The 25,807-nt window shown below is 44.8% G+C and overlaps 1 protein-coding gene across 2 annotated transcripts in view; it reads right to left on the reverse strand.

Annotated features, from left to right (window-relative positions):
• The window catches only part of Rfc1 (replication factor C subunit 1), a 72,784-nt gene that overhangs the window by 44,553 nt on the left and 2,424 nt on the right, over positions 1 to 25,807 (reverse strand). For both annotated transcript variants that reach the window (XM_076546340.1, XM_076546339.1), the window contains exon 2: positions 5,916 to 6,044. In XM_076546340.1, the coding sequence (XP_076402455.1) occupies positions 5,916 to 6,044 (129 nt within the window). The remainder of the gene's footprint in view (positions 1 to 5,915; positions 6,045 to 25,807) is intronic.

Below are 25,807 nucleotides of genomic sequence, written 5' to 3' on the forward strand. Positions count from 1 at the left end.
CTTTCTCTTGGTCATGAGGAGACCGTTCACTCTACCACACATTCCCAGTGTGATGTGCTGTTTCCTGAGCAGACCCACAGCAATGAGCCAACAACAGACCACAGACTGGAAACCTCCAAGCCAAATGACCTTTCTCTTTATAAGTAAATGATCTCAGATACTATTTGTGATAGTAATGGAAAGGTGGCTAACACACAGGACAGGTGCTTCCTAAAAATGCAAGATAGAAACAGAAATAAGAGCTAGGCTGGCAGCCCGTCGCTGGCAAATGCATGCTGAAAAACTAAAGGCAAGCCAAAGGCTACCTGTATTTATAAACATCACATTTCTCACACACTCACATTTTCCCAAAATGCACAGAAAAAAAAAAGATCACTCAGAAGATAGAAATACCTATGTATTTCTGTCCATTAAAATAAAACTTCAAAAATATCAGAACACAGGCCGGGCGGTGGTGGCACATGCCTTTAATCCCAGCACTCAGGAGGCAGAGGCAGGCAGATCTCTGTGAGTTCGAGGCCAGCCTGGACTACCAAGTGAGTTTCAGGAAAAGGCGCAAAGCTACACAGAGAAACCCTGTCTCGAAAAACAAAACAAAACAAAAAAAAAAAAATCAGAACACAACTAACTTCAAAAACTAAGACAAATGAACCATAATTTACAGCTACAACCATGAGCTGGGTCAGGAAACAGAAGAAAAGGCAGCTACAGTAACTCTGAAGACAGATACCTGGAAAGAAAGTCTCCAATTCTTCCTATAAATCTGCCCAAACCTCCTGTGCTGTTTCTATAAAATAACTCCAGTACTTAGAGGGTCAGTGTATTAAAAGGCTAAATTAAAAGAACTAAACCAAGCCAGGCAGTGCTGGCACAAGCTTTTAAGCCCAGTATTTGGGAGGCAGAGGCAGGCGGATCTCCAAGTTAGAGGCCAGTCTGGGCTACAGAGTGAGTTCTAGGACAGCCAGGGCTATACAGAGAAACCTGTCTCAAAAACAAACAAACAAAAAAAAACCCACTAAACCAAGATTTCACCTGCTGCCCATCAAACCTGTTTCCATCAAACAGGAAAGCAAGAATTTGGAGCCTGAGTTTGGTCAAGTTAACTACATGCTAAGCCAAAAGAACCAACAATCTTTGGAGAAATATGACTGAATCCAATACAATAAACCCCAAATAGGAAAAAAGCAAGAAATTCAACCTGTGTGATAGTGTGTCAAGACAACAAATCATAAAGGATCCAGATACCTGATCAAACATCACTCCAATGTCTGTGAGGTGCTTTTGGATGAGATAACAAATCATAAAGGATCCAGATACCTGATCAAACATCACTCCAATGTCTGCAAGGTGCTTCTGGATGAGTTTAATATTTAAATTAATGAAATAAAGGAGATATCCCTCCAGGAAGTAACTGAGCCTTATCAAATTAGCTAAAACCCTGAGAAGCTAACCTTCCCTGGAATGAGAGAGAAATCTTCCTGCCTGACTTCTAGCTAGGACATCAACTTTTTCCTGCCTTTGGACTGGAATCAGACCACCACTTCTTTGGGGTTTTTTTTTTTTTTTTTGGGGGGGGGGGGACTTTTAGGTTTGGTTTGTTTGGTGTTTTGGATTTTTGTGTTTTTTTCCATTTTTAATTTTTTTGGGTTTTTGGGGGATTTTTTTGTTTGGTTGGTTGGTTTTGGTTTTTCAAGACTGGTTTTCTCTGTAGCCCTGGCTAACCTGGAACTTGCTTTGTAGACCAGGCTAGTCTCAAACTCGAAGAGATCCTCCTGCCTCTACCACCCTAGTGCTGGGGTTAATCACCTCCCAGCCCAGCCCAGCCCAGCCCATCACCTTCTAGTGGCCTGTCATTTACTAGAGTAGACCCACGTGCTCAGCTCTTCTGATCCTCAGGCCTTACACCTGGACTGGACCTCTACCATCAGCTCTCCTGGGTCTCCACCTTACAAGCTGCAAGCCTTGTCAGCTTCTACAATCCTCTGAACCAATTCCTAGTAATAAATCTACTTATGTTCATACTATTGGTTCTGTTTTACTGAAGAGCCTGGCTAACAGAAATTTTTAATGCTAAAAAATGGAAGACTGCTATTAAAATATATATCTAAAATAAAGAAGTAACTTTAAAACTAGGTACTGAGTGAAACTGGCGAGATTTTGAGATACATACTAGAAAGAGCCCAGAATGCCATAAAGGAACTCTGAGTAAAAACTTAGTCCAGCCTAGCCAAGGCAGGTGGACCTCTGAGTTCAGGCCAGCCTGGTCTACAAAGCAAGTTCCAAGACAGCCAAGGCTACAAAAGGAACTCCTCACCCAAAAACACAAAAAACACATGAGTCCAGTGAGAGCTCATGAAAAGAACAGAGGCACAGTGGAACTCTTTCATCTCAGAAGTCAGTGCATCATCATAAACAGCATGCTGGTAAGAGTTTGAACTGGGAGCACAGCTCGGCAACAGGGTAGTTCACCTAACTTACACAAGCCCTCCCTCCCTTTAGTCCTCAACGTCGCCATAATAAAATTTAAAGACAGGAAAAAATGAAAGTTAAAGGCCAACCTACTGAGTTCTCTGACAGAAACAGTAATAGACTTTTGAAAACTGCAGGAAAGAATTTGGTTGGGGCTGAGCAGTGGTGGTGCACGCCTTTAATCCCAGCGCTCGGGAGACAGAGGCAGGCGGATCTCTCTGAGTTCAAGGCCAGCCTGGTCTACAGAAGGAGTTCCAGGACAGGCGCCAGGGCTACACAGAGAAACTCTGTCTTGAAAAACCAAAAATAAAAAAGAACTTTGTACGGACCTAATGGCACAGGCTTTTGACTCCAGCACTTACAAGCAGGCATCTCTGTGAGCTGGAGGCCAGAGAGTCTACAAAGGGAGTCCAAGCCGGACAGCCAGAACTACAGAATGAGACTCTGTCTCAAAAAAATAAAAAATAAAGGGGGGGAGGGGGGACCAAATCTGGTTGCAGGACTGGAGATGGTTCAGCAATTTAGAACACTTGATGCTCTTGCAGAGGATCCAGCTCAACTCCCAACACCCAAATGATGGCTCACAATCACCTATAACTCCAATTCCAAGGGATCCAAAGTTCTCTTCTAGCCTCTGTGGGCACCAGGCATGCAGCAGGTGGTACACACTCATACATGCAGATAAAACACTCTTACACATAAAATATTTACATACATACAAAATAATTTTTTAGAAAAATAACTTGGTTGTATTCTAGTGCTCTATAAAAATAACAAATTTCAGTATTGAGCTAAAGAGATTCTGAAACAGAATGCTGAGGGTACAAGTTGAGTTCTGACAACTTATGGTAAAGCTGGTAAACTAAAGAAAGGTCAACTACACAAGAAAACCACAGAATCAACTAAGCCATAGGAGCTCACAGAGACGGAACCAACAACCAGGGACCCCACATGGGTCTGATCTAGACCCTCTGCATCTATGTTATGGTTGTGTAACTGGGTCTTCCCGTGGGACCCCTAACAGTGGGACCAGTCTCTGATTCTGTCACCGCTCTTGGGGCCCTTCTCCTCCTGCTGGGTGCCTCGCCCAGCTTAATAGGAGGGAGGTGCCCAGTCTCACTGCAACTTGACAAGCCATGTTTGGTTGATATTCCTGGGAAGCCTGCACTCTTCTGAAGGGAAACAGGGAAGTGGATGGGGGAGAGGGGAGGTGGGGGAGGGACTAGAAGAGGAGGAGGGAGAGGAAACTGTGGTCAGGATGTAAAATATGAGAGAGGAATAAAAAAATCCATATGCTACACCTTGGAAAAAAAGAGAGAGAGAAAGGGATGAAAGAAGAGAGGGAGGGAGGGAGGGAGGGAGGGAGGGCAAGGGGGAAGGAAGGAAAGAATAAAGAGAGGGGAACTAAAGTACTGCTAACCAAAACTTGATGACTTGGAAAATTACTTAGACTATCCACACTGCAAAAAACGAGACAGAATATTTTGAAGAAAGTTATCAAGGGCGTAGTTGAACTATCACTAAAGAGGTATTAATACATGCAGAAACTCACTGCCAACTTCAACTAAAGGAGCTAAAAACAGGACAAAACAAAGAAATCCTGCCTGACTTCTCATATTTCATAGATAGACCCATAAGGTTACTCCTAAGATATCATCAGGACTAATTTCACTTTCAAAAGACCAGACAGCCTTCACCTGGGGCCCCAAGGAGTCCCAGGGACAAGGCTGTTGCCTAGGCTTACAGGAATGCAGTAACCCAGAGGGTCTGCGAAAGAGAAGATAAAACCAAGGATTATCGCTGCATCTTAAAATATAATGCCATTTCTTTGCTGGGTTTTGGACTTGCTTGAGAGCCATTATCCTTCCCTCTCTCTCCCTTAAGATGGAAATGTCTACTCTGAATCTCTACCACTACTGCATGCAGGTTTGTGAGGTTCACAACTATGAAAGAATTTGCCTAAAAATGAATCATCCCTTCAAGCCTTATTTATCTTTGAGTTAGATGAAATTTAAATGCTATCAGTCTTTAGACTTGATAGTAGAATGAATCACTGCTGGGGAAGGGCTGAAACAGAATGGATGTACTTTCAGTTGGCCATGGATAAAATGTCTGGATGTTTAAGGCCCAAATTCTTATGTTGGACCTCTAGTCCTTAGTCACAGCCTTCAGAAGGTAGAGGAAGGGGCACCTCGGAGAGTTCAAGGCCAGCCTGCTCTCCATAGCCAGTTCCAGACCAGCCAGGGCTGCATAGTGAAACTCACTCTTAAAACAAACAAACAAACAAACTTCCAAAGTGATTAAAGTTAAATGATTTAACGAGGTGGTATGGACTCTGTCCTGATCTGACAGGATTAGCATCCTTGTAAGAACAGGGCCCAGAAGGCTCAATCTCTCCTTCCTGAGCACCCAAGAAAAGGCTGTGTGAAGACATAAGGAAGACAGCTATCTGCAAACCAAGAGTCCTCACTAGAAACTACATCAGCACAGAAGCCTCATCATAGACAAACAGGCCCAGGACTCAAAGAAAGCACGGTTCTCCTGTTTAAGCCACTGGGACCATGGTATTACATTAAATCAAATTAAAATATGACCTGCAGACTCAAGAGCAAAGGCACTTAATAGAGATATTCCTCATATACTCCAGATACTGGAATTAATAGACAAGTACTTTAAAGCAGAGTCGAACACCATCTACCTGAAGACAGGTCCTCGTGTGTCTATGAACAAACCTGGTATTTGTTGTTGTTGTTGTTGTTGTTGCTTTGTTATTTGTGACCCAGGCTGACTTCAAACTCAATATACTTCTGCCTCACCCTCTTCATTTTATTTCCAGCACACGCCATGCCACCACAGCTGGCAAATTTTGATCTTAAAATGAAAAAATTCTGCCAGGTTGTTAGCGGTGCATGCCTTTAGTCCTAGCACTCAAGAGGAAGAGACAGGCAGATCTGTGAGTTCAAGGCCAGCCTGGTCTATAGAGTGAGTTCCAGGACAGCCAGGGCTACATAGAGAAACCCTGTCATGAAAAACAAAACAAAACAAAGAAGCCAAGGTTTTGTTTGTTTGTTTTTGTTGTTGTTGCCAGTATTAGTCTGTGCACCGTGCGCATGTCTGGTGCCCATGGAGGCCAGAGGAAGGCTTCAGATCGCCTGTAAGTGGAGTTACAAATGGTTGTGAGCCACCATGTGGGTGCTAGAAACTGGACCTGGGCCCTCTAGATAGTGCTCTTGACCACTGAGCCAAAATGCAAAGTTTTAACAACTAAAAGGAGAAAGGAAGGAGAAGGGAACATCAGGTAGGAACACCACGATGTACCAGCTAGACACATTAGCCTTGCTGCTTTCTCCCCACTCCCCCCCCCCACTGCACTGAAATCTCTAATTATCCCACCCTCCCAGCTGCCCGGACCCCCGCACAGCACGAACCTGGACCTGGAAACTCACCTTGACCTCCTTGGCTCCCTTCTTCCCTTTGACAGTCCCCTCCGAAGGTTTTACTTTCTCATTCTTCTTGACGCTCTCACTCACAGGCTTTTTTCCACTTGATATAACCCCAAAGAATTTCCGAATGTCCTAAAAACAGAAGAGGAGACGTGTAAATATTAAACACATGACATTCTAGTTTCAGTCACTAACAGGACAACTTTACTCAGCTGGTCTAACCCAAGTCACCTCTCCAAATCAAGGCCATCTATATTCAGCAGCATCCTTTTTATAAATAAAAGCCACCTGATAAAATTACCTGAATTAAAAATAAGTTTTCTAGCCGGGCGTGGTGGCGCACGCCTTTAATCCCAGCACTCGGGAGGCAGAGCCAGGCGGATCTCTGTGAGTTCGAGGCCAGCCTGGGCTACCAAGTGAGCTCCAGGAAAGGCGCAAAGCTACACAGAGAAACCCTGTCTCGAAAAACCAAAAAAAAAAAAAAAAAAAAAAAAAAAAAATAAGTTTTCTAATGTAAAGTAATTTTTTATTTTTTATTTATTTTTTTTTTTTGGTTTTTTTCGAGACAGGGTTTCTCTGCGTAGCTTTGCGCCTTTCCTGGAGCTCTCTTGATAGCCCAGGCTGGCCTCGAACTCACAAAGATCTGCCTGCCTCTGCCTCCCGAGTGCTGGGATTAAAGGCGTGCGCCACCACCGCCCAGCTATAAGTAATATTAATCCTCAGAATGTAACCAAAAATGATGCAAAAATAAACAAGTAAAATTTTTGATAAAGGGGCTAAAGAGATGGCTGAGTGGTTACAGCACTTCCTGCTCTTGCAAGGACCTGGGTTCAGGTCCCATCACCCACATTAAGTGGCTCACAACCACCTGTAACAACCATCTATTTGGGGGTCTGATGCCTTCTGGTCTCTGCAGGTACTTGCATGCATGTGGGGCACAGAACCTCACACACATACACATACACATACATAAAAGTAACAAAACAGTTTTAAAGAATTGTTTTTGAGGAGCCAGGCAGTGGTGGTGCACGCCTTTAATCGCAGCACTTGGGAGGGGAAGGCAGGTGGATCTCTGTGAGTTTGAGACCAGCCTGGCCTACAAGTTGCAGAATAGCCAGGGCTGTTAAACAGAGAAACCCTGGGGGGGGGGGGAGTGTTTTTGACAACGAGAGCACAGTTATGAAGAAGCAGACAGCAGGTCTAGTGACTGAATATGCATGCACATACAAATCCCATCATCCCAGGCGGCTGAGAAGACACAGTTCAGTGTCGCCCACAGCTACAAGATTACACTTCCTCTGGAGAAGACAACGCTCACAACCCAGACCATTCTTAGAAACTAAGAACACTGAGAAGATTTTTCTCTGTGTGATTCTTTTCAAACTCTAAAAAAAACTAAAGAAGCTGGTGTCTGATACAATATACTCTTCATTACTTGACCCTGGGTTAAACTACAGAATTCAAATTAATCATACAAGGACTTTACAAGTTAGCATTAAAAGCGCCCAGTTTTCTTATCCTTCACATATATATTTTTTCCTTACCTTTTTTGTTTTGTTTTTATTTTGTTTGGAGACAAGGTCTCACTACGTAACCCCGCTGTCCAGGAACTCACCATGGAAGCCAGGCTGGTCTCCAACTCCTAAGAGATTACCTGCTTCTGCCCTCACCCCCCGTACTGAGGATGCAGGTGTGCACCTCCACGCCCAGCTCCCTACCTTTCTGCAACTGAGTTCTGAAGAAACTACATAGAGAAGAAAGTGAACAGAACAGACTTCTAGTCAAGGAGCCTTGGTCTGAATCTGTGCTCTAGTGCATTCTACTTGTGCGATCCTGGACAGTTCACTAGCATCTCATCTGTTTTCAGGTAAGTGGAATGGAATTCATTACATCTACCCTTTATAAAGCTTCAACATGCATCTATTATCATTTTGGCTCAGCAAAAAAGCTTCTCCACTTTATTTTTGAACTATTATTCACTCAAGTCACTGAAACACCCCCTTCTGTAAACTGTTTATAAACAAAGGTATAAGATTTCATATCTTCCTTTGCAGATCTCCTGTTATATTAAAAAGTTCTAATTCATTAATTAAATCTAAGTTTAAAAAAATCTTGCTGCCAGGCTGGAGGCATATGTCTGCAACCAGGTGGTAGAGGCGGGAGCATCAGGAGTTCAAGACCAGCCTTGACCAGTTCAAGAAACTACACAGCAAGTTTCGACTGGTCTGGGATACAAAATAACCAAACAAATAAACACACCAACAGGGAGCCAATGTGATGGCTCAGCGAGGAAAACCAAGTTCAGTCTCCAGGACCCATGTAAAGGACGCCTGAAAGTTGTCCTCTGACCTCCACGTGTGTGGCATATGTGCACCCACACACACATGTGTACACACACACACTAATAATAATAATAAGATTCAAAAGTAAGTGACTAAAACACAGCCTATCGAATGGACACCTTGGCTCTAAAACTCAAGACATCTGTGTCAAGTGCTGAAGAATCGGACAATAAGGAAAGCCACAATCACATGTATCATTTACCAAGAACTGAGCTTGAGGCTGACTACTTGATTGCTTCTGGAGGAAATGACAGTTTCTAATCAGTGTCACTTTGTAGAATTACACAGTGATTCTTCACTCAAACAGGGGGGCTTAAGCACAAACAAAGGAAAGAAGAAGAAAAGGACAGAGATCATGCAGGTACTCCACGGAGACAGCAAAACGAGAGGTTGATAATTAGGGAGCAAGCGAGGTGGCTTGGAGGGTAAAGGCACCTGCTGTCGGCCTAAGGACCTGAGTTCGATCCCTGGAGCCCACACCGAAAGGAGCGAACCAACTCCACACTGTCCTCTAACCTCTACACCTAAACTATGGCACACACGCGCGTACGCCTGGCAGACACACACACACACACACACATACACACACACACACACACACACACACACACACACGCACGCGCACACGCGCGCGCGCATGCATGCAAGCAGGCAGAAAAAGAAACAAAATGTAAAAGCATGATCATTACAGTCCTGGTTTCACCTTGTTTTTTACACTACAGACTAAAGAAACCAAGCATTCAGTGAATGAAGCGGCTGGTAGCAGTGAGCACAGACGTACAGCAGAGTCTGCCCTGCACTCGGCACGGCTGCCCTTCTCCCTAAGGACCTTCCTTCTCTCTCCCTACTCCACCTACTCCTCAATCCCTACACCGATGGCGGCAGTATACTGTATATATGTATATCAGTATCTATCTCAATATGTACTAAGTATATACTGTATGTACATATATCAGTATCTATCGCAATATGTACTAAATATATACTGTATGTACATATATCAGTATCTATCTCAATATATACTATATATATACTGTATTATATATATATATAAGTATCAATCTCAATATATACTAAATATATACTGTATATATATATATATCAGTATCAATCTCAATATATACTAAATGAGCCCAATCTCAAATAAATCAACTAAAAATGTTTACAGAAAAATAAAACAAAAGATATTATAAACAAAAACATCTACAATATAAGTTATAAGTGGGCTTCTACAAATCAATGAAAGACAACCAAATAAAAAACTGAATAAAAGCTAATAATAGGTAAACTATAAAAAGAAATGCAATACCTACAAGACATACATATTATCTTTCCTCCCAATAATCACATTTCTTATATTTTGGGTTGTGAGCCTAGCTTTTAACAGCTGAAGCATCTCTCTGGCCCAATTATCACATTTCTAAAAGAAATGCTAGTGAATGGAAAAGTACATGCTGCTCTTGCAGAGGACCTGAGTTTGGACCCAGCACTCATCACATCTCATGGCTCACAGCTGCCTGTAACTCTAGCTCTGGTGGCTCAAAACCCTCTTCTGACCTCCACAGGCACCTGCACTCACATGCACATACCCACACACAGATACACACACAGATATACACACATACACACATACACACACACACACACATATATATATATATATATATATATATATATATATATATATATATAAAAAACTTACAAAATTATAAAGGAGAACTGGAGAGATGGCTCAGTGGTTAAGAGCATTGGTAGCTCTTCCAGAGGTCCTGAGTTCAGTTCCCAGCAACCACACGGTGGCTCACAACTATCTATAGTGAGATCTGATGCCCTCTTCTGGCATGCAGGCATACATGCAGATAGAACACTCATACCAAAAAGAAAAATAAAAAATAAAAAAGTATAAAGGAGCTGAGCATAGTGGCACACATCTAATTCTATTAGTAGGGAGGCAGAGGCAGGCAGATCTCTATGAGTTCAAGGCCAGCCTGGTCTACAGAGTAAGTTCCAGGCAGAAAGAAAGAAAAGATGGGGGGGAGGGGGAGGAGCCGGGTAGCAGTGGTGTATGCCTTTAATGCCAGAAATTGCGGAAGCAGAGGCAGGCAGATCTCTGAGTTCTGAGTTCAAGACCAACCTAGCCTACAGAGCGAGTTCCAGAATGGCCATGGCTACACAGAGAAACCCTGTTTCAAAAAGCCAAAAGGGGGGCTGGAGAGATGGCTCAGAGGTTAAGAGCACTGACTGCTCTTCCAGAGGTCCTGAGTTCAATTCCCAGCAACCATATGGTGGCTCACAACCATCTGTAATGAGATCTGGTGCCCTCTTCTGGCCTGTAGACATACATGCAGGCAGAACATTGTATACATAATAAATAAATAAATAAATAAATAAATAAATAAATAAATAAATAAATAAATCTTTAAAAAAAAAGACCCTATCTCAAAAAAAAAAAAGAAAAGAAAAGGAAAAGCTAAACCAAAAAAAAAAAGGAAAAAAATAAAAAATAAAAAAAGCCAAAAGGGGGAGGGGGATTAAAAAAGAAAGGGGGAGGAGGGGGAGGAGTGGAAAAGGGGAGATGGGGGCGGGGAGGATGAAGGACACCGAGGTGGGGGAGGATGAAGGAGGGGACCAGCTAAGTGTAACTCTCCTTTTTTTCTTGGTGATTATTAGTTTTAAAAAACAGGGAAATTCAAGCAATACAAAAGATTCGGGCAAAACACACACAAAAGTTCAGTTTTAGCAGCAATAACTAAAAATAAGACAACCAAAAATAATTAAGTTTTTCATGTATTACTTACAGCAACTGGACACAGATTTATGTCTTTTGATGAGCCTGTGAGGTAAATAGTTAAATAGGGCAAATAAAATTAGAACATACCGCCACCTTAGATGAGGAAGTAGAGTGGACACGACAAACACAAGGTCTTAACAAACTTGACACTCACTAAAACAACACTTCGAATGAGTTACTTCATTTTTCTGTCCCTTACTTTCCCTCATGACGTCACTTGCCTCACAAGCTCCTTCTCACAATGCAAGTGGCATACCTAAAACCTCTGAAACTGAAATCTGGTCTTCCATCTCTAAATCCCCATCCATCCTTCAACTTCATCGACCTACTCACTATTTCCATAACTCTAAGGACTGCAAAAACAGACATACCTTTAGCAACCTCCCTTGACCCATTTGGTCTTATATACTTAGAGGAAGGCACAGTGCCAGGGAGATAAGCCGCAAAGTGAGCACCCCTTATGAGAAAAATGCCCTTGTGAAGCTACTCTGGAGACACATCAGTATATAGACTTAAACACACTGGTTCATGAGGCCACGAGAGTACAGGAACCACCTGGCACAGGACCTCAGGGTCAGCACAGGAACAGGGCCTTACCATGACTAGCGGGTGCCTCGGGTGATACTCATCAAAACTGAAGCTTGGAGATACTTCTATAGGTTCTACCCAGAAGGCTTGGACACTCCAGACAAGCAGGGAATGAATATTCCATGAGCACACGGGTGATTAGTCCATCGAGGGCTCAGACAGACTAGTGTGTATACAGTGAAAATGACGTTAGATTTGCTTTTACAACACTTTGGCCACAGCCTCCTCAACCAGGTCCTCTGCCTCTCACCTCTCCAAAACAGACACCCAACAAAGTCCGGAAATATGCAAGAAGACAAACAAGCCAGCTGCAGGCCTGCATGGGACGTGGAGCCGGATCTGAGAGCTCTGCAAATGCAGGGATGTACGATGCCAGGGTAAGGACTGCCTGCTGGTAACAAAGTTAACTGAGAAGACAGCATCGAGGACACGGCAAAGGGGAGGAAAAAACAAAGCATAAAGCCATCTCCAGCAGAGCCATCTAGAAACTGACAATGGAGGTGTGAGTGAACAGACAGAGAAGCTCCCCAAGAAATGAAAAGATGGCTGGCGGTGGTGGCACTCACCTTTAATCATTTCAGGGCCAGCCTGGTCTACACAGTGAGTTCTAAGACAGCCAGAGCTACATAACAGAGACCCTGTCTAAAGAAGGAAGGGAGGGAGGGAGGGAGGGAGGGAGGGAGGGAGGGAGGGAGAGAGGGGAAGGGAGATGGGCCAGGTGTGGTGGTGCATGCCTTTAATCCCAGAAGAGAGAGGCAAGTGGTTTTCTGTGAGTTGAAGGGCAGCCTGGTCTATATAGTGAGTTCGAGGCCAGTCAGGGCTTCTTAGAGAGCTCCTATCTCAAGAGAAAGGGGGGGGGGGGAGGAAGATGAAGCTAGGCACAGGAATGCATAACTGTAATCCCTAGCACTCCGAAGCTGGGCCACAGGAGGATCATGAATTCAGGGTCAGCATCAGCTATCAAAGCAATTCAAGGCTAGCTCAGTCTACATCAGACAGGTACACAGTGCCCATAGAAATGGAAAAAGTAGAGATAAGCAGGTGAGTGAAAAGGGACAGCCATGGTAGCCCTAAATGTGATGAACTACAGAGACCACTGTCCTCTTCACAGTCACCATCAAGCTAAATCCCCACTTGGGCATTCTGTATCCTAAGAGAATCCTTGTCCTCACCACCTCACAGGTGCCTCTGCCATCTAAGACAGAGACAGAGCCACCGAAACAGACCCTGATTCACTCAGCCTTACAAGTAAGAAGGAAAGCTCACACATTCCCGAGCCTCTAGGAAGCAGCAGCCGACAATCTCATCCTGGTCTGTGTTGAGGATGCTAGAACAAAAGTACAGACTTTCAAGGATGGAGGTGCTAGAGGGCTCAGTGGTTAGTTAAAGGGGTGCTGCTCTTGCAGAGGACCTGATCCAATTCCAGTACTCACAACCACCTGGAACTAGCTCCTGGGGATCGGATACCCTCTTCGGGCCTGAACAGGCACCTGAACTCACAAACACATATCCACACTGAGATACACACTCGTACATACCATAGAAATAATAAATCTAAAAACAAAAAGAGAGAGAGAGGGAGATTTAAGGGTAGGTCCAGAACACTGATGAAAGAATGAGTAAGATGTAAAGCGGTATCAAAACAGAAGAGAAAGGGTTAAAAGAGCAGCGCTCACAACAGGTGTTCTGCATGGCATTTCTGGACTAATGCCCAGTGTCTGCATGGCATTTCCGGAGTAATGCCTGGTCAGTTTCCTGAAGGAGTGCCTGGAATGGCAGGAATGCCCGGAGCTGCTCACAGCTCTGCAGGATCCAGAAGTGACTGTGGTCTTTCTGGATATGGCAGAGAAACAGGTAAGTATCTGAGCAACCAAAGGTATGAATCTCACCAGTACATGGCCAGTCAAATTCAGAGTAAAAGCCTATGGTCTTTTCCGGCCAAGCGTTTACTAAGAGTAACCACCTAACGGATGTCTAACAACACAAACCCGAGTCTTGGCCACCCCATCAACAGAACTGTGTTTTAATGCTAATCTTCACACGTTGGCACCAAATGCAGCTCAAGAGTTTTACCAATAGTGTGCTAGGAGGGCATTCATTCAAATCATGTTTTTCTATTAAGAATTACACATTTTCAACTCTTTACAGTCCTGGGACTTGAACCTGAGGTCTTGCCCAGACTAGACACATATTTTACCACTAAGCTACATTCCCAGGCCATCTCTTACTCTTTATTTTGAGACAGGATTCAAAGTTGCCCAGGCTGGCCTTGAACTTGTGATCCCCCTACCTTAGCCTCCCTGTGGCTGCAATTACAGCTGGTACCACCAGGGATGGCCCAACACTTTTTAAACTACAGATTTTTAAAGGGCAGACAGAGAGATAGCTCAGCACTAAAGAACACTGGCTGCTCTTCCAGAGGACCTGGGTTCATCTCTCAGCAACCACATGGTGACTAACAACCAACTGTGACCCCAGGTCCAGAGGATCCAACACCCTCTCCTGGCCTCTATGGGCACTATATTCACATGGTGCACAGACATACATGCGGGTAAAAACATCCCTACATATAAAATAAAAATGTTATTAGGCAGTGCTGTACGCCCCTAATCCCAGCACTTGGGACAGGCACATCTCTGTGAGTTCAAGTCAGCCCAGTATATACACTGAGTTCCAGGTGAGCCAAGACTACACAGTGAGACTCTATCTCAACAAACAAACAAACAAACAAAAATAAATAATGCAAGAGGGCGTGTTAATTGCTAACCAAAATAAATATTATGTGTACTAAAACAATTTTTAGCTGGGCATGGTGGCACACACATGTGACCCCAGCACTGGGGAAGCTAAAGCAGAGGACTACCAAGTTCAAAGCCAGCCAGGGCTACACAACAGTACCAGGCCACAAGGGCTAGACAGCGAGACCCTGTCTCAACCCTCCACCAGGAAGTCCTTAACTGGGGTTTTTGCTAGGATTTTACTCGGTGCTTTTTGTTTTAAGAAAATGTAGGCGGTGGTGGCGCACGCCTTTAATCCCAGCACTTGGGAGGCAGAGGCAGGCGGATCTCTGTGAGTTCGAGGCCAGCCTGGTCTACAGAGTGAGATCCAGGATAGGCACCAAAGCTACACAGAGAAACCCTGTCTCAAAAAAACAAGAAAGAAAGGAAGAAAGAAGGGAGGGAGGGAGGGAGGGAGGGAGGGAGGGAGGGAGGGAGGGAGAGGCAGAGGCAGAGGGAGAGGGAGAGAGAGGGAGGGAGGGAGGGAGGGAGGGAGGGAGGGAGGGAGGGAGGGAGGGAGGGGCCTGGGAGACAGTTCAGCTGTGAAAGTGCATGCTATGTTCAAATCCTCACCCCTCATAAAAAGCCAGGCATGACTGCACACATGCTATGTTCAAATCCTCACCCCACATAAAAAGCCAGGCATGATTGCACACATCTGTAACCCCACACTGCGATGGGGGCACAGACAAGAAGTCTGCTGGGGCGGGCTAGCTCGGGGTTCAGTCAAAGACCCTATCTCAAAAGAACAGGATGGAGAGCGACAGAGCAGGACCCAGGTGTTTTCCTGGGGACTCCTCATGTGCTGGGACACACACACACACACACACACACACACACACACACACTCACTCCTTAAGGTATTAAATTAGCACTGTGTATTATTCTGAACTAAATTACTAAAATTCACCTTCTATATTAGATCTATATTCTCATGTCATGTTGTATTACAATATTGTGGCTATAAAAGACAAAAACTACTTTCACTTTTAGTAGGCCATTTCCTCTTCCTTCCAAATTGGTTTTTGGCCAAACAGAAATCAAAACCATCACCACCCACAACTGACATTGCTGATGCAGCAAGTCTAGCACCTGCCTCGAGCTCTTCCCTGAGAAAGCTATCGTGAGTAAACAATCTTTGAGTTTTTCAAAAGTTCCAGAGGGTACGGTGGGGGTGACTGTACGACAGTACAGGGAAGAGCCTGTGACGGGTTCCAGGGAAGAAGCCGACGGTCCTTACTGACGGCTTCATTCCCTCAGGTTACCACTCAACTTCTACCAGCCTTCGACGGACAGGAGCAATGCTCAGTGCTCAGAAGAAACACAACAGGAAGCAGGCCAGCGCTCGGGAGGCAGAGGCAGGCGGATCTCTGAGTTCAAGGCCAGCCTGGGCTACAGAGCAAGTTCCAGGACAGTCAGGACTACACAGAGAAACTCTGCACCCCCCCCCCCACTCCACCCCCCCAAAAAAGAAAGAAAACAGTCAAGAAAAACCAAACCCTCCGCTCTCACAGAGCTTGCATTGGTCTCGCTGCTCTTCAGTCCGTCTTCAGAGAACCAAGATTGAGCCTGGAGAAGCCAGCCCGGCCGGGAAGGGAAGTGGGGCCCTGTTCCTGTTGCCGTCCCTTGAGTCTACAGATGGTCTTCCTGACAGGCTCTTCTGACAACGGAAATCTTAACTGTGTCAAGAGGACACAATAGTCTCTCAATTAAACACTCAGCATACAAGTTTTCAGGTTCCTGACCCAAAATTACAAATGGACCAAACTGAGCACAACACTGAAAATATTATCTAATTGAGGTCTGAAACAATAAGGTTTCTTTCCACAGCTGCTCAGCTGGGATAACTAAAGTGTCTGAGGCTGACTGTGCCTGATGAAGTGCTTTATTCCAGAATGCTGACATTTTCACCACAGCTAACATACTGATTAAAGTTCTCATTCATCCTGAGGTTAATATTCCACAACTGATTTCTAACCCGAAAAAAATCTAATTTCAACTACCTACATGGCCACATAACGTAAGTTCAAACCCAAAACAGAACTAAAATGTAATGCAGTAAAACACCACACTTCTCTGGGCTACCTTACTGTCATGAAGAGAACTAAAACAAACAAACCAAGATAGTCAGTCACCTGAAATTGCCTATGGAGACCAGGCTGGCCTCAGACTCAGGAGGAGCCATCCACCTGCCTCTGCCTTCTGAATGCTGAGATTAAAGGTGTGAACTACCACCACGCTCAATCGTGAAATGTCTTAATACTTAGACACATCATGAACAAAAGGATGGAAAAATATTAATAATTCGGTTTACTTGATGTGTATGAGTGTTTTGCCTGCATGTATGTGTGTGTACCACATAAGTGCCTGGTGCCTATGGAAATCAGAAGAGGCAGGCCTCAGGTCTCCTAGAAATAGTCACGGATGGTTGTGAGCCACTATATGGGTGCTGGGAACCGAACTTGTGTCCTTTGCGAGAGTAGCAAGTGTTCTTAACCACTGAGCCATCTTGCTTGTCCCTAGAACAGTGATTCTCAACCTGCTGCAACCTTTTAATACAGTTCCTCACGTTACAGTAACCCCCAACCATAAAATTATTTTCGTCGCTACCGCATAACTGTAATTTTGCTACTGTTATGAATCGCAATGTAAATATCTGTGTTCCCTGGGGGTCTCAGGCGAAAGTCATTCAACCCCCCCAGGGGTCGTGACCCACAGGTTGAGAACCATTGCCCTAGAAAATGTCACCTTCTTTTACCTTCTTGGTTTTTTTTTTTTTTTTAAACTGGAATTACAAAGCTTATTCACACCTCAAATATTTCTGGGAAAAAGTACCGTCTGCCAAACACTACAGAGCACGTCTCTGTCCCTGCGGCTTCTATCCCCACAGAGACTGTCAGGAACAAGCAGCCTGTCTAGTAAACTATGTGATGTGCCAAAGAAACAAAGCGTGTGGTCTCTGACTACCACACTAAACATTTTTAAACATTCATAAACCTCAGAAGTTATATTTTCCCCAGAAATATTCAAAAACAAACATGCACACAAACTCTGACTACAGATCTGAGGTATAATCTGGGATAAAGCACCTGCCTATCACCAGTAAAGCCTGAGGTTTACTCTCCAGCACTGGGGGGGGGAGGGACTGGACCAGCGTCATGGCTCAGTGCGTAAGTGTCACCAAGTCTGAGAACCTAAATTCAATTCTGAAGACCCACGCCGCAAGTTGCCTCTCACCTCCACACGTGCGCTGTGGCTGTCATGTGTACACACACACACACACACACACACACACACACACACACACACACACTAATTAAATAGATGTGGCTAGTAAATAAACTGTGGCTGGGCAGAGTGGTACATTCCTGTAATACCAGCACCAGGAAGATGCAGGCAATAGAAGGAACTGAAGTTCAAGGTCATTCTCAATTCAAAGACAACCCGGGGTACTTGAGATTCTGCCTAATGAATGAATGAATGAATGAATGAATGAATGAATGAATGAATGAAAGAAAGAGATCAATGTGCTTAATCCATGTAACAAACCTAGAAGTTGTTAGCCCTGATTCACAGGCTAGGAAACTGAGAATGCCAGGAAGCCATTAACTAGCAAAAGTTTTTTTTTTTCCCCCCTTTTATTTTATTTTACAATACCATTCAGTTCTACATATCAGCCACGGGTTCCCCTGTTCTCCCCCCTCCCACCCCCTCCCCTTACACCCAGCCCACCCCCATCCCCACCTCCTCCAGGGCAAAGCCTCCCCGGAGGACTGCGATCAACCTGGTAGACTCAGTCCAGGCAGGTCCAGTCCCTTCCTCCCAGACTGAGCCAAGCGTCCCTGCATAAGCTCCAGGTTTCAAACAGCCAACTCATGCAATGAGCACAGGACTTGGTCCCACTGCCTAGTTGCCTCCCAAACAGATCAAGCCAATCAACTGTCTCACCTATTCAGAGGGCCTGGTCCAGCTGGGGGGCCCCCAGCCTTTGGTTCATAGTTCATGTGTTTCCATTCGTTTGGCTATTTTTTTTTCAATAATTGAATAAAACTGAAATTTATTATAAGCCACAGTTGTCCTAGGGACCCCCATGCTATATATATAGCCTCCGTGGTTCGATGGGTTGTGGTCTGATTGTTCTTTATTTTATATCTAGAATCCACTTATGAGTGAGTACATACCATGACTGTCTTTCTGGGTTTGGGTTACCTCACTCAGGATGATATTTTCTAGTTCCATCCATTTGCCTGCAAATTTCATGCTTTCATTGTTTTTCTCTGCTGAGTAGTACTCCATTGTGTATATGTACCACATTTTCTTCATCCATTCTTCAGTTGATGGGCATCTAGGTTGTTTCCAGGTTCTGGCTATTACAAATAGTGCTCTAGCAAAAGTTTTAAAACTGAAGATTGGGCTGGGCGGTTGTGGTACACACCTTTAATACCAGAACTCAGGAGGCAGAGGAAAGCAAATCTGAGTTCAAGGCCAGCATGGTCTACAGAGAGAATTCCAGGACAGCCAGGGCTACACAGAGAAATCCTGTCTCAAACAACCCAAAATAAATAAATTAAATAAAATCAAAGGTTGGGACTGGAAGGATGGCTCACAGTTAAGACACTTTCTATTCTTCCAGAGGACCTGAGTTAGGTTCCCAGCATCCCTATCGATTCTCATAATTAATCACCTGTAACTCTAGCCTGCAAGGGCAAGTCACACATGTCGCATTCACTCAGACACAGAAATACACATAAATAAAAATAAATATTTAAACTGAAGACTGTCTTAAATGTAAGGGGGAAAATCCTCACTACCAACCCAGCACTAGGGAGTCTAGGCAGGAGGAACAGGAATTGAAGACCACCCTGGTGCTGGGTGAAACTGCCTCAACAGAGACAGTTAGGGCTAGGGACAGGGAGGCAGTCCCATCATCGTCCAGGTATAATTAACAATTTACAAGGTGACCGATTAGAAAGGAGCATCATGGATCAGGTAACCCAACACAACTACAAACAGACCAAACTGAATTACCAGACCTGGCCAGGGACTGAAAGGAAGGGGCACACTTTCTAAGTTTTAATCTCTACCAAGACACTTCATTTCCAACTCGATTTCAAGTCTATTAGTACAAGTAGAGATGCTATACGCAGCACACGATGACTGTCAGCTTGAGACACTCGGGAGTATAAAGGTGGTGCACATTTGCCCTGAAGCAGACACAAATGGCTCTCACAACTGTTCCACCAGATGAGGAAGACGAAGAGGAGGAGAGTGAGAATTATGTCACACATTCTCTTATCTCTGAGTGCAGGATTTTATGCAAAGCAGACCAACCCCACAGTGCTCTGCAGAGCTGCTGCCGAAATAATACACGTTGGCTTTACTTCTCTATTTTAAAATTAGCAAAGAAATGAAAATATTTAACATTTTAAACAGCCCACCAAATTTACAAGAAAAATTATCATCAACATCCTTCACAAAACCTACTCAAACATTCAACAAGCTTTCACTTTATAAAGCACTAAAATGCAGACTGCATTTGTTGTTGTTTGTCCTAGGCATACGGTGACATACAGTGGCACCTAACACACACAGAATGGGATTCTCACACCAGCATCAGGGAAGTACAACAGTCACTGTCACAACTGAACAAATGGAGCAGGTGACACCATCTCTCGGAAACGAAAAAGCACGGCCCAGCACGCCAGTAGGGCACTCAAGGGCACTCAACAGTCATGGAATGGCAGGGATGCAGCCGACTTAAACCGAGGCTGCTTTGCCAGCCAGTACCCTTCTTACCCTCTGAAGAATGGCCTCACAGACCTGGCTACAGGCCCCATCCTTCCAAGGAAGAGAGACACAGTGAGGAAGGACCACAGGCTCCGACAACTTACGGAAGTGTACATTCAAACCTGGTTTTGACTCTGTATCTTCCAGAGATCACATGCTCCCTCCTGAAGCCCTCCTGACCCCCCCTCACCACCCCCACCACCTGCCTCCTCTCCCTTTTCCAGATCCACCTTGGCCTTGTCAGGGGCTTCTTTCTGATACTGCTGCTTCCTTTCCTACAGACCGACCAACCATCTGATCTGACTTCCCCTTCTGCCACTTCCTAAAGGGCCACTGCTTGTCTCAAGCTGTGCTGAGTACTGAGGTTCAGAGAAAGACAGCCTTGACCCCCAGAAGCCGGAGCCTGCATCCTGCCAGACCCACTCAGTTCCAACAGTCCTGGGACACTGAGGGTGCTGAGTGTACAGAAAGGGATACCCCTTTTCTGAGGGTTTCCAGGCCCAGCCAAGAGCTGTTTTGGTTTTTCAAGACAGGGTTTCTCTGTGTATCCTGGCTGTCCTGTATCTATCTAGCTATATAGACTAGGCCAGCCTTGAACTCAGAGCTCCACCTGCCTCTGCCTCCCAAATGCTGGGATTACAGGAGTATGCCACCAAGCTGGGTTTAACATTTTATTCTCTTGAATCTTGAATGATGTGAAAATGTTAGCTATTAAGTAAGTAGAAACACAATACTAAAAAGGTAATAAAGGAAGCTGGAGAGATGGCTCAGTGGTTAAGAGCACTGACTGCTCTTCTAGAAGAGTCAGGCTCAATTCCCAGCACCCACACAGCAGCCCACACCTGTCTGTAACTCCAGTTCCAGGGCTTTTGACACCCTCACACAGACATGCATGGAGGCAAAACACCAATGAACATGAAATAAAAAATAAATTATTTTTAAAAAGTCATAAAAAATGTACATTGCCATGAGATTTAACTGCTTAAAATATAAGTAAAATCCTATAGATGCTTTTTCTTTCTTAATCAACAATTGGCTGGTACAATTATTGAAAATATGCACATGGTTGAACTAAATGCACACCAGTCTTCTTTTTTCTTTTATAAATGTGCCTGGGTGTTTTGCCTGCATATGTGTCTGTGTACCATGTGCACACAGTAACATCTTGTGGGTGCTGGGAACTGAACCCGGGTCTTCTGGAGGACCAGGAGCCATCTCTCCGGCCTCCGAGTATCAGTCTTACAGGAAGCCTTTGGAGTGGGGTCAGGTGTCTGAATACGCTGCAGTCTGAGCTCCATGCCCCACTCTACAGATTCCTTTCCATCACTCCACAACACATCAGGGCTGACTGTGTGGAGCGGCCTCCCTGGGACAAGGCTGCCTGTACTGCAATACAGCCTTTCCCATTTGTGTTAGAACTTGGCCTGCTCACGGTTCTCATTTTATCCCTCTGTTTTCCCTCAGGTGTGAGATATAAAGGTCCAAATTTGTTCTTTAGTCTTTGCATGAGGGTATCTGGTCTTGGCACTTTTCCCCCAGACAGCATTTCTCTGTGTAGCCCTTGCTGTTCTGAACTCACAGATCCGCCTGCCTCTGCCTCCCGCGATTAAAGGTGTGCACGTTTACACCTGGCTTTGGCAGCATTTTTTTTTAAACAGACTACTGAATTATCTCAACACCTTTGTCGAAAGTCAGTAACTCCCAGAGCAAAAGTTCTGTCTCCGGATAAGCTTCAGAAGAGCAGGAAAGCCCCTCAAACGGTGTTAAGTGCTTACAGGCATCTCTGCTGGCCAGAAAATTTGCATACCGCTCACCACATTTATCAAAGGGAATTGTGGCCCAAACAGAAGAACAGAACTTCCTTCTGTGCTAACTGCTGGAAGACCAAATTAAATATCAGTAAACAATTTTTTAAGCATTTACTTTAGGCTGGGTGGTGGTGGTGGTGGTGGCGGCGGTGGTGGTGGTGGCGCACACCTTTAATCCCAGCACTCGGGAGGCAGAGCCAGGCGGATCTCTGAGTTTGAGGCCAGCCTGGGCTACAAAGCGAGATCCAGGACAGGCGCCAAAACTACACAGAGAAACCCTGTCTCGAAAAACCAAATAAAAAAATTCTACTTTATTTTTTATGTGTATGCTATTTTGCCTGTACATGTGCATGTGTCCACATACATGTCTGGTGCCCTTGAAGGTCAGAGGAGGGCTCTAGATTGCCCTTGGTCTGTAGTTGCAGATAGTTGTGAGCTGCCGTGTAGATGCTAGGAATCAAACCCAGGTCCTCTACAAGTGCTTTTAATTGCTGAGCCATCTCTCCAGCCCCAAATTATAGGGGGGGGGGGTGTCTAATTTTATGTGTATGTATGTAGGTGTGTGCACATCATGCATGTGTCCTCAAAGACCAGGTGCTTTGAATCCCTTGGAGCCAAGTTACAGACGGCTGTTAGTCACCCCTATGGGTGCTGAGAACAGAAGGAGTGTCCCTCTGCAGGAGCAGTTGGCTCTCTTAACCACTAAGCATCTCTCCAGCCAATACAAGATTCTCCACTTTCTAGAAACTTTTCCTTTTAACAAACAGTAAAAAAACTGATCAATTGTGCCCTTTCTTTTCAGCAAGGAGAATGACTTTAAGTTCTACAAAAATGAACCAGGAGCTGGTAAAGTGCTCATCACACAAGCAGGAGGAGCTGTCTGGATCCCAGCGTCCACATCAAAGACAGGTGTGTAGTGAATACACTGTAATCTACCACTGGATCCCCAGCGTCCACATAAAAAGACAGGTGTGTGGTGCATACACTGTAATCTACCACTGGATCCCCAGTACCCACATAAAAAGACAGGTGTGTGGTGCATACACTGTAATCTACCACTGGATCCCCAGCATCCACATAAAAAGACAGGTGTATGGACACACACTGTAACCCTAGCACTGGATCCCCAGCGTCCACATAAAAAGACAGGTGTGTGGTGCATACACTGTAATCTACCACTGGATCCCCAGCATCCACATAAAAAGACAGGTGTGTGGTGGGCACACACTGTAATCCTAGCACTGGATCCCCAGCGTCCACATAAAAAGACAGGTGTGTGGTGGCACACACTGTAATCCTAGCACTGGATCCCCAGCGTCCACATAAAAAGACAGGTGTGTGGTGGGCACACACTGTAATCCTAGCACTGGATCCCCAGCGTCCACATAAAAAGACAGGTGTGTGGTGGCACACACTGTAATCCTAGCACTGGTGAAGCAGAGACAGACAAGATTCCTGGAGCTTGCTGACCAGCCAGCCAATTTAGGCAACTGGTGAGCTCCAGGCTCTGTGAGAGACCCTCACAAAAAATAGGGTGAGTCTAGGCGAGGAGATGACTCCGAGCGGACCCACAGTGCCCTATAAAACTAGGCACAGCCACAAGTACCTATAACTCCAGCACAGGGCAAGCAGAGACATGAGGATCACAGAGCCTACAAGAAAAACAGCAAGCTGGAGGACCAATGAGAGACTCAACCTCAAGACAAAGCAGACAGAGAAAGAGAGACAGAGGGAGAGAGTGCTGGGCCGGCACGCCAAACATCCTCCTCTGGCCTCTATTCACACATCAGAGAGAATAAAAACAAGGCCTGAAAGAACCTGAACGCTCAAGAAGTCCACCAAACATCAGAAGTATCTATGAAGCTCCCAACCCTTTTCCCCTAATTTTCTGAGATAGGAGCTTATGTACTACAGGCTGGCCTGGAACCATGCAATGGGGGCGGGACTTCAACTCCCGATCTTCCTGACTCTGCTTATTAAGTACTGATTACAAACATGCCCAGCAGAGTATGTAAAACTATGTTAAAAACCCTGAAAAACTGGTGTAAAGTGGAGCGTAGTGGCGCACGCCTTGAATCCTAGCACTCAGGAGGTCTGCAGAGGCAGTCGGGTTTCTGAGTTTGAGGCCAGCCTGGTAACAGAATGAGTTCCAGGACAGCCAGAACTACATACTGAGTCCTTCTCTCAAAAAAAAAAAAAAAAAAAAAAAACCAGACTGGACATAGTGGTGCACACCTTTAATTCCATCATAGGCACCAGGGGCAGAGGCCAGAGGATCTCTGTCAGTTCAAGGCCAGCATGGTCTGCACAGCAGTTCCAGACCAGTCAGGGATACACAGTAAGACCCTGTCTCAAAAACAAAACAAAAACCCTATGTAATTTTCTAGTGTCCTTTCTGAAAAAAACAGACTACTGGCAGTTGGAACAATTATATAATGCATTCCAAGTTTCAGAATCAAAGCTGTCCATACACTGTTTGCCAGAAATTATGTTGAGGTTTTGTATGTGTACATGGTATGTTTTACATATCTGTGTATGTGCATGAGGGTCAATGCGGGTGCATGTGGGTACATGTGCACACTGCAGGTGAAATCCAGAGGTTTCACTAGGGTATCTTCCTCACATGCTCTTTTTTTTTTTTTTTTTTCAGGACAGGATTTCACTGTGTAGCCCTAGCTGTCCTGGAACTCACAGGCTGGCCTCTAACTCAGAGATCCGCCTGCCTCTGCCTCCAGAGCACTGAGATTAGCAATCCTTATATTTGAGGCAGGGTCTCTCGTTGACCCTGAAGCAGATGGTTTACGGGGGCTGGCTGGCCATGAGCTCCAGCCATCCACTCAACTCACTCCCCCGCACTGGGGTTACACATGCAGAAAACTGCACCCACATTTTACTTGGGTGCTGGGGACCCAAACTCAAGTCCTAAGGCCTGCAGGGCAGGCACTGTACCAATTGAACCACCTCTCTGCCCTTAACTTGTTTTAATTTTGCAAACAGTCACTTAAAGGGAGCTGGAGAGATGGTTCAGCAGTTAATAGTATTTGCCGCTCTTGTAGAGGACCCAGGTTCAGTTCCCAGCACCCACATGGCAGCTCATAGCAACCTGTAACTCCAGTTTCAGGAGATCCAACCCCCTCTTCTGGCCTCCTCAGACACCAGGCACATACATGGTGTGCATGCAAACATTTAGGCAAACACTTATACACATAAAATAATAGTGAGTACATATGTTTAATTAACTTAAGAGGGCACGGTTGCATAGCAACTCACAAGCTGCCATGTGGGTACTATAAATATGCCATGGCACTCACACCCATACACATACACAGAAAAAGTAAATAAATACAACTTTTAATGTTAAATCACTCAAGATAGTTAATATTCTCCCTATCCTTTTTGTAAGTAAGAAAATAGAAACCAGCCAGTGGTGGCGCACACCTTTAATCCCAGAATTCAGGAGGCAGAGGTAGGAAGATCTCTAGCCTGGTCTACAGAGTGAGTTTCAGGACAGCCTATGCTACACAGAGAAACCTTGGCAAAAGAAAAGAAAGAGGAAAGAAGAAAAGAAAATAGAAACCAAGAAATTAAGCCACTTGCTGGGTCCAGTGGTTCACACCAGTAATTCCACCACTTCGAAGGCTGAGGCAAGATTCACACAAGGTGATCTATTGTATAGGACCAGGTAACTATTAAGCATATTAGCATACCAACGTAACTGTTAACTATTCAACTAAGACGGAAACTCAAAATTTCATCAACTTTCCACAATACCACGATAAGTAAATTCCAAAATGCAATGCTG

The sequence above is a fragment of the Peromyscus maniculatus genome, chromosome 10, assembly GCF_049852395.1.
Source record: "Peromyscus maniculatus bairdii isolate BWxNUB_F1_BW_parent chromosome 10, HU_Pman_BW_mat_3.1, whole genome shotgun sequence".
In the NCBI taxonomy this organism is placed as follows: Eukaryota; Metazoa; Chordata; class Mammalia; order Rodentia; family Cricetidae; genus Peromyscus; species Peromyscus maniculatus.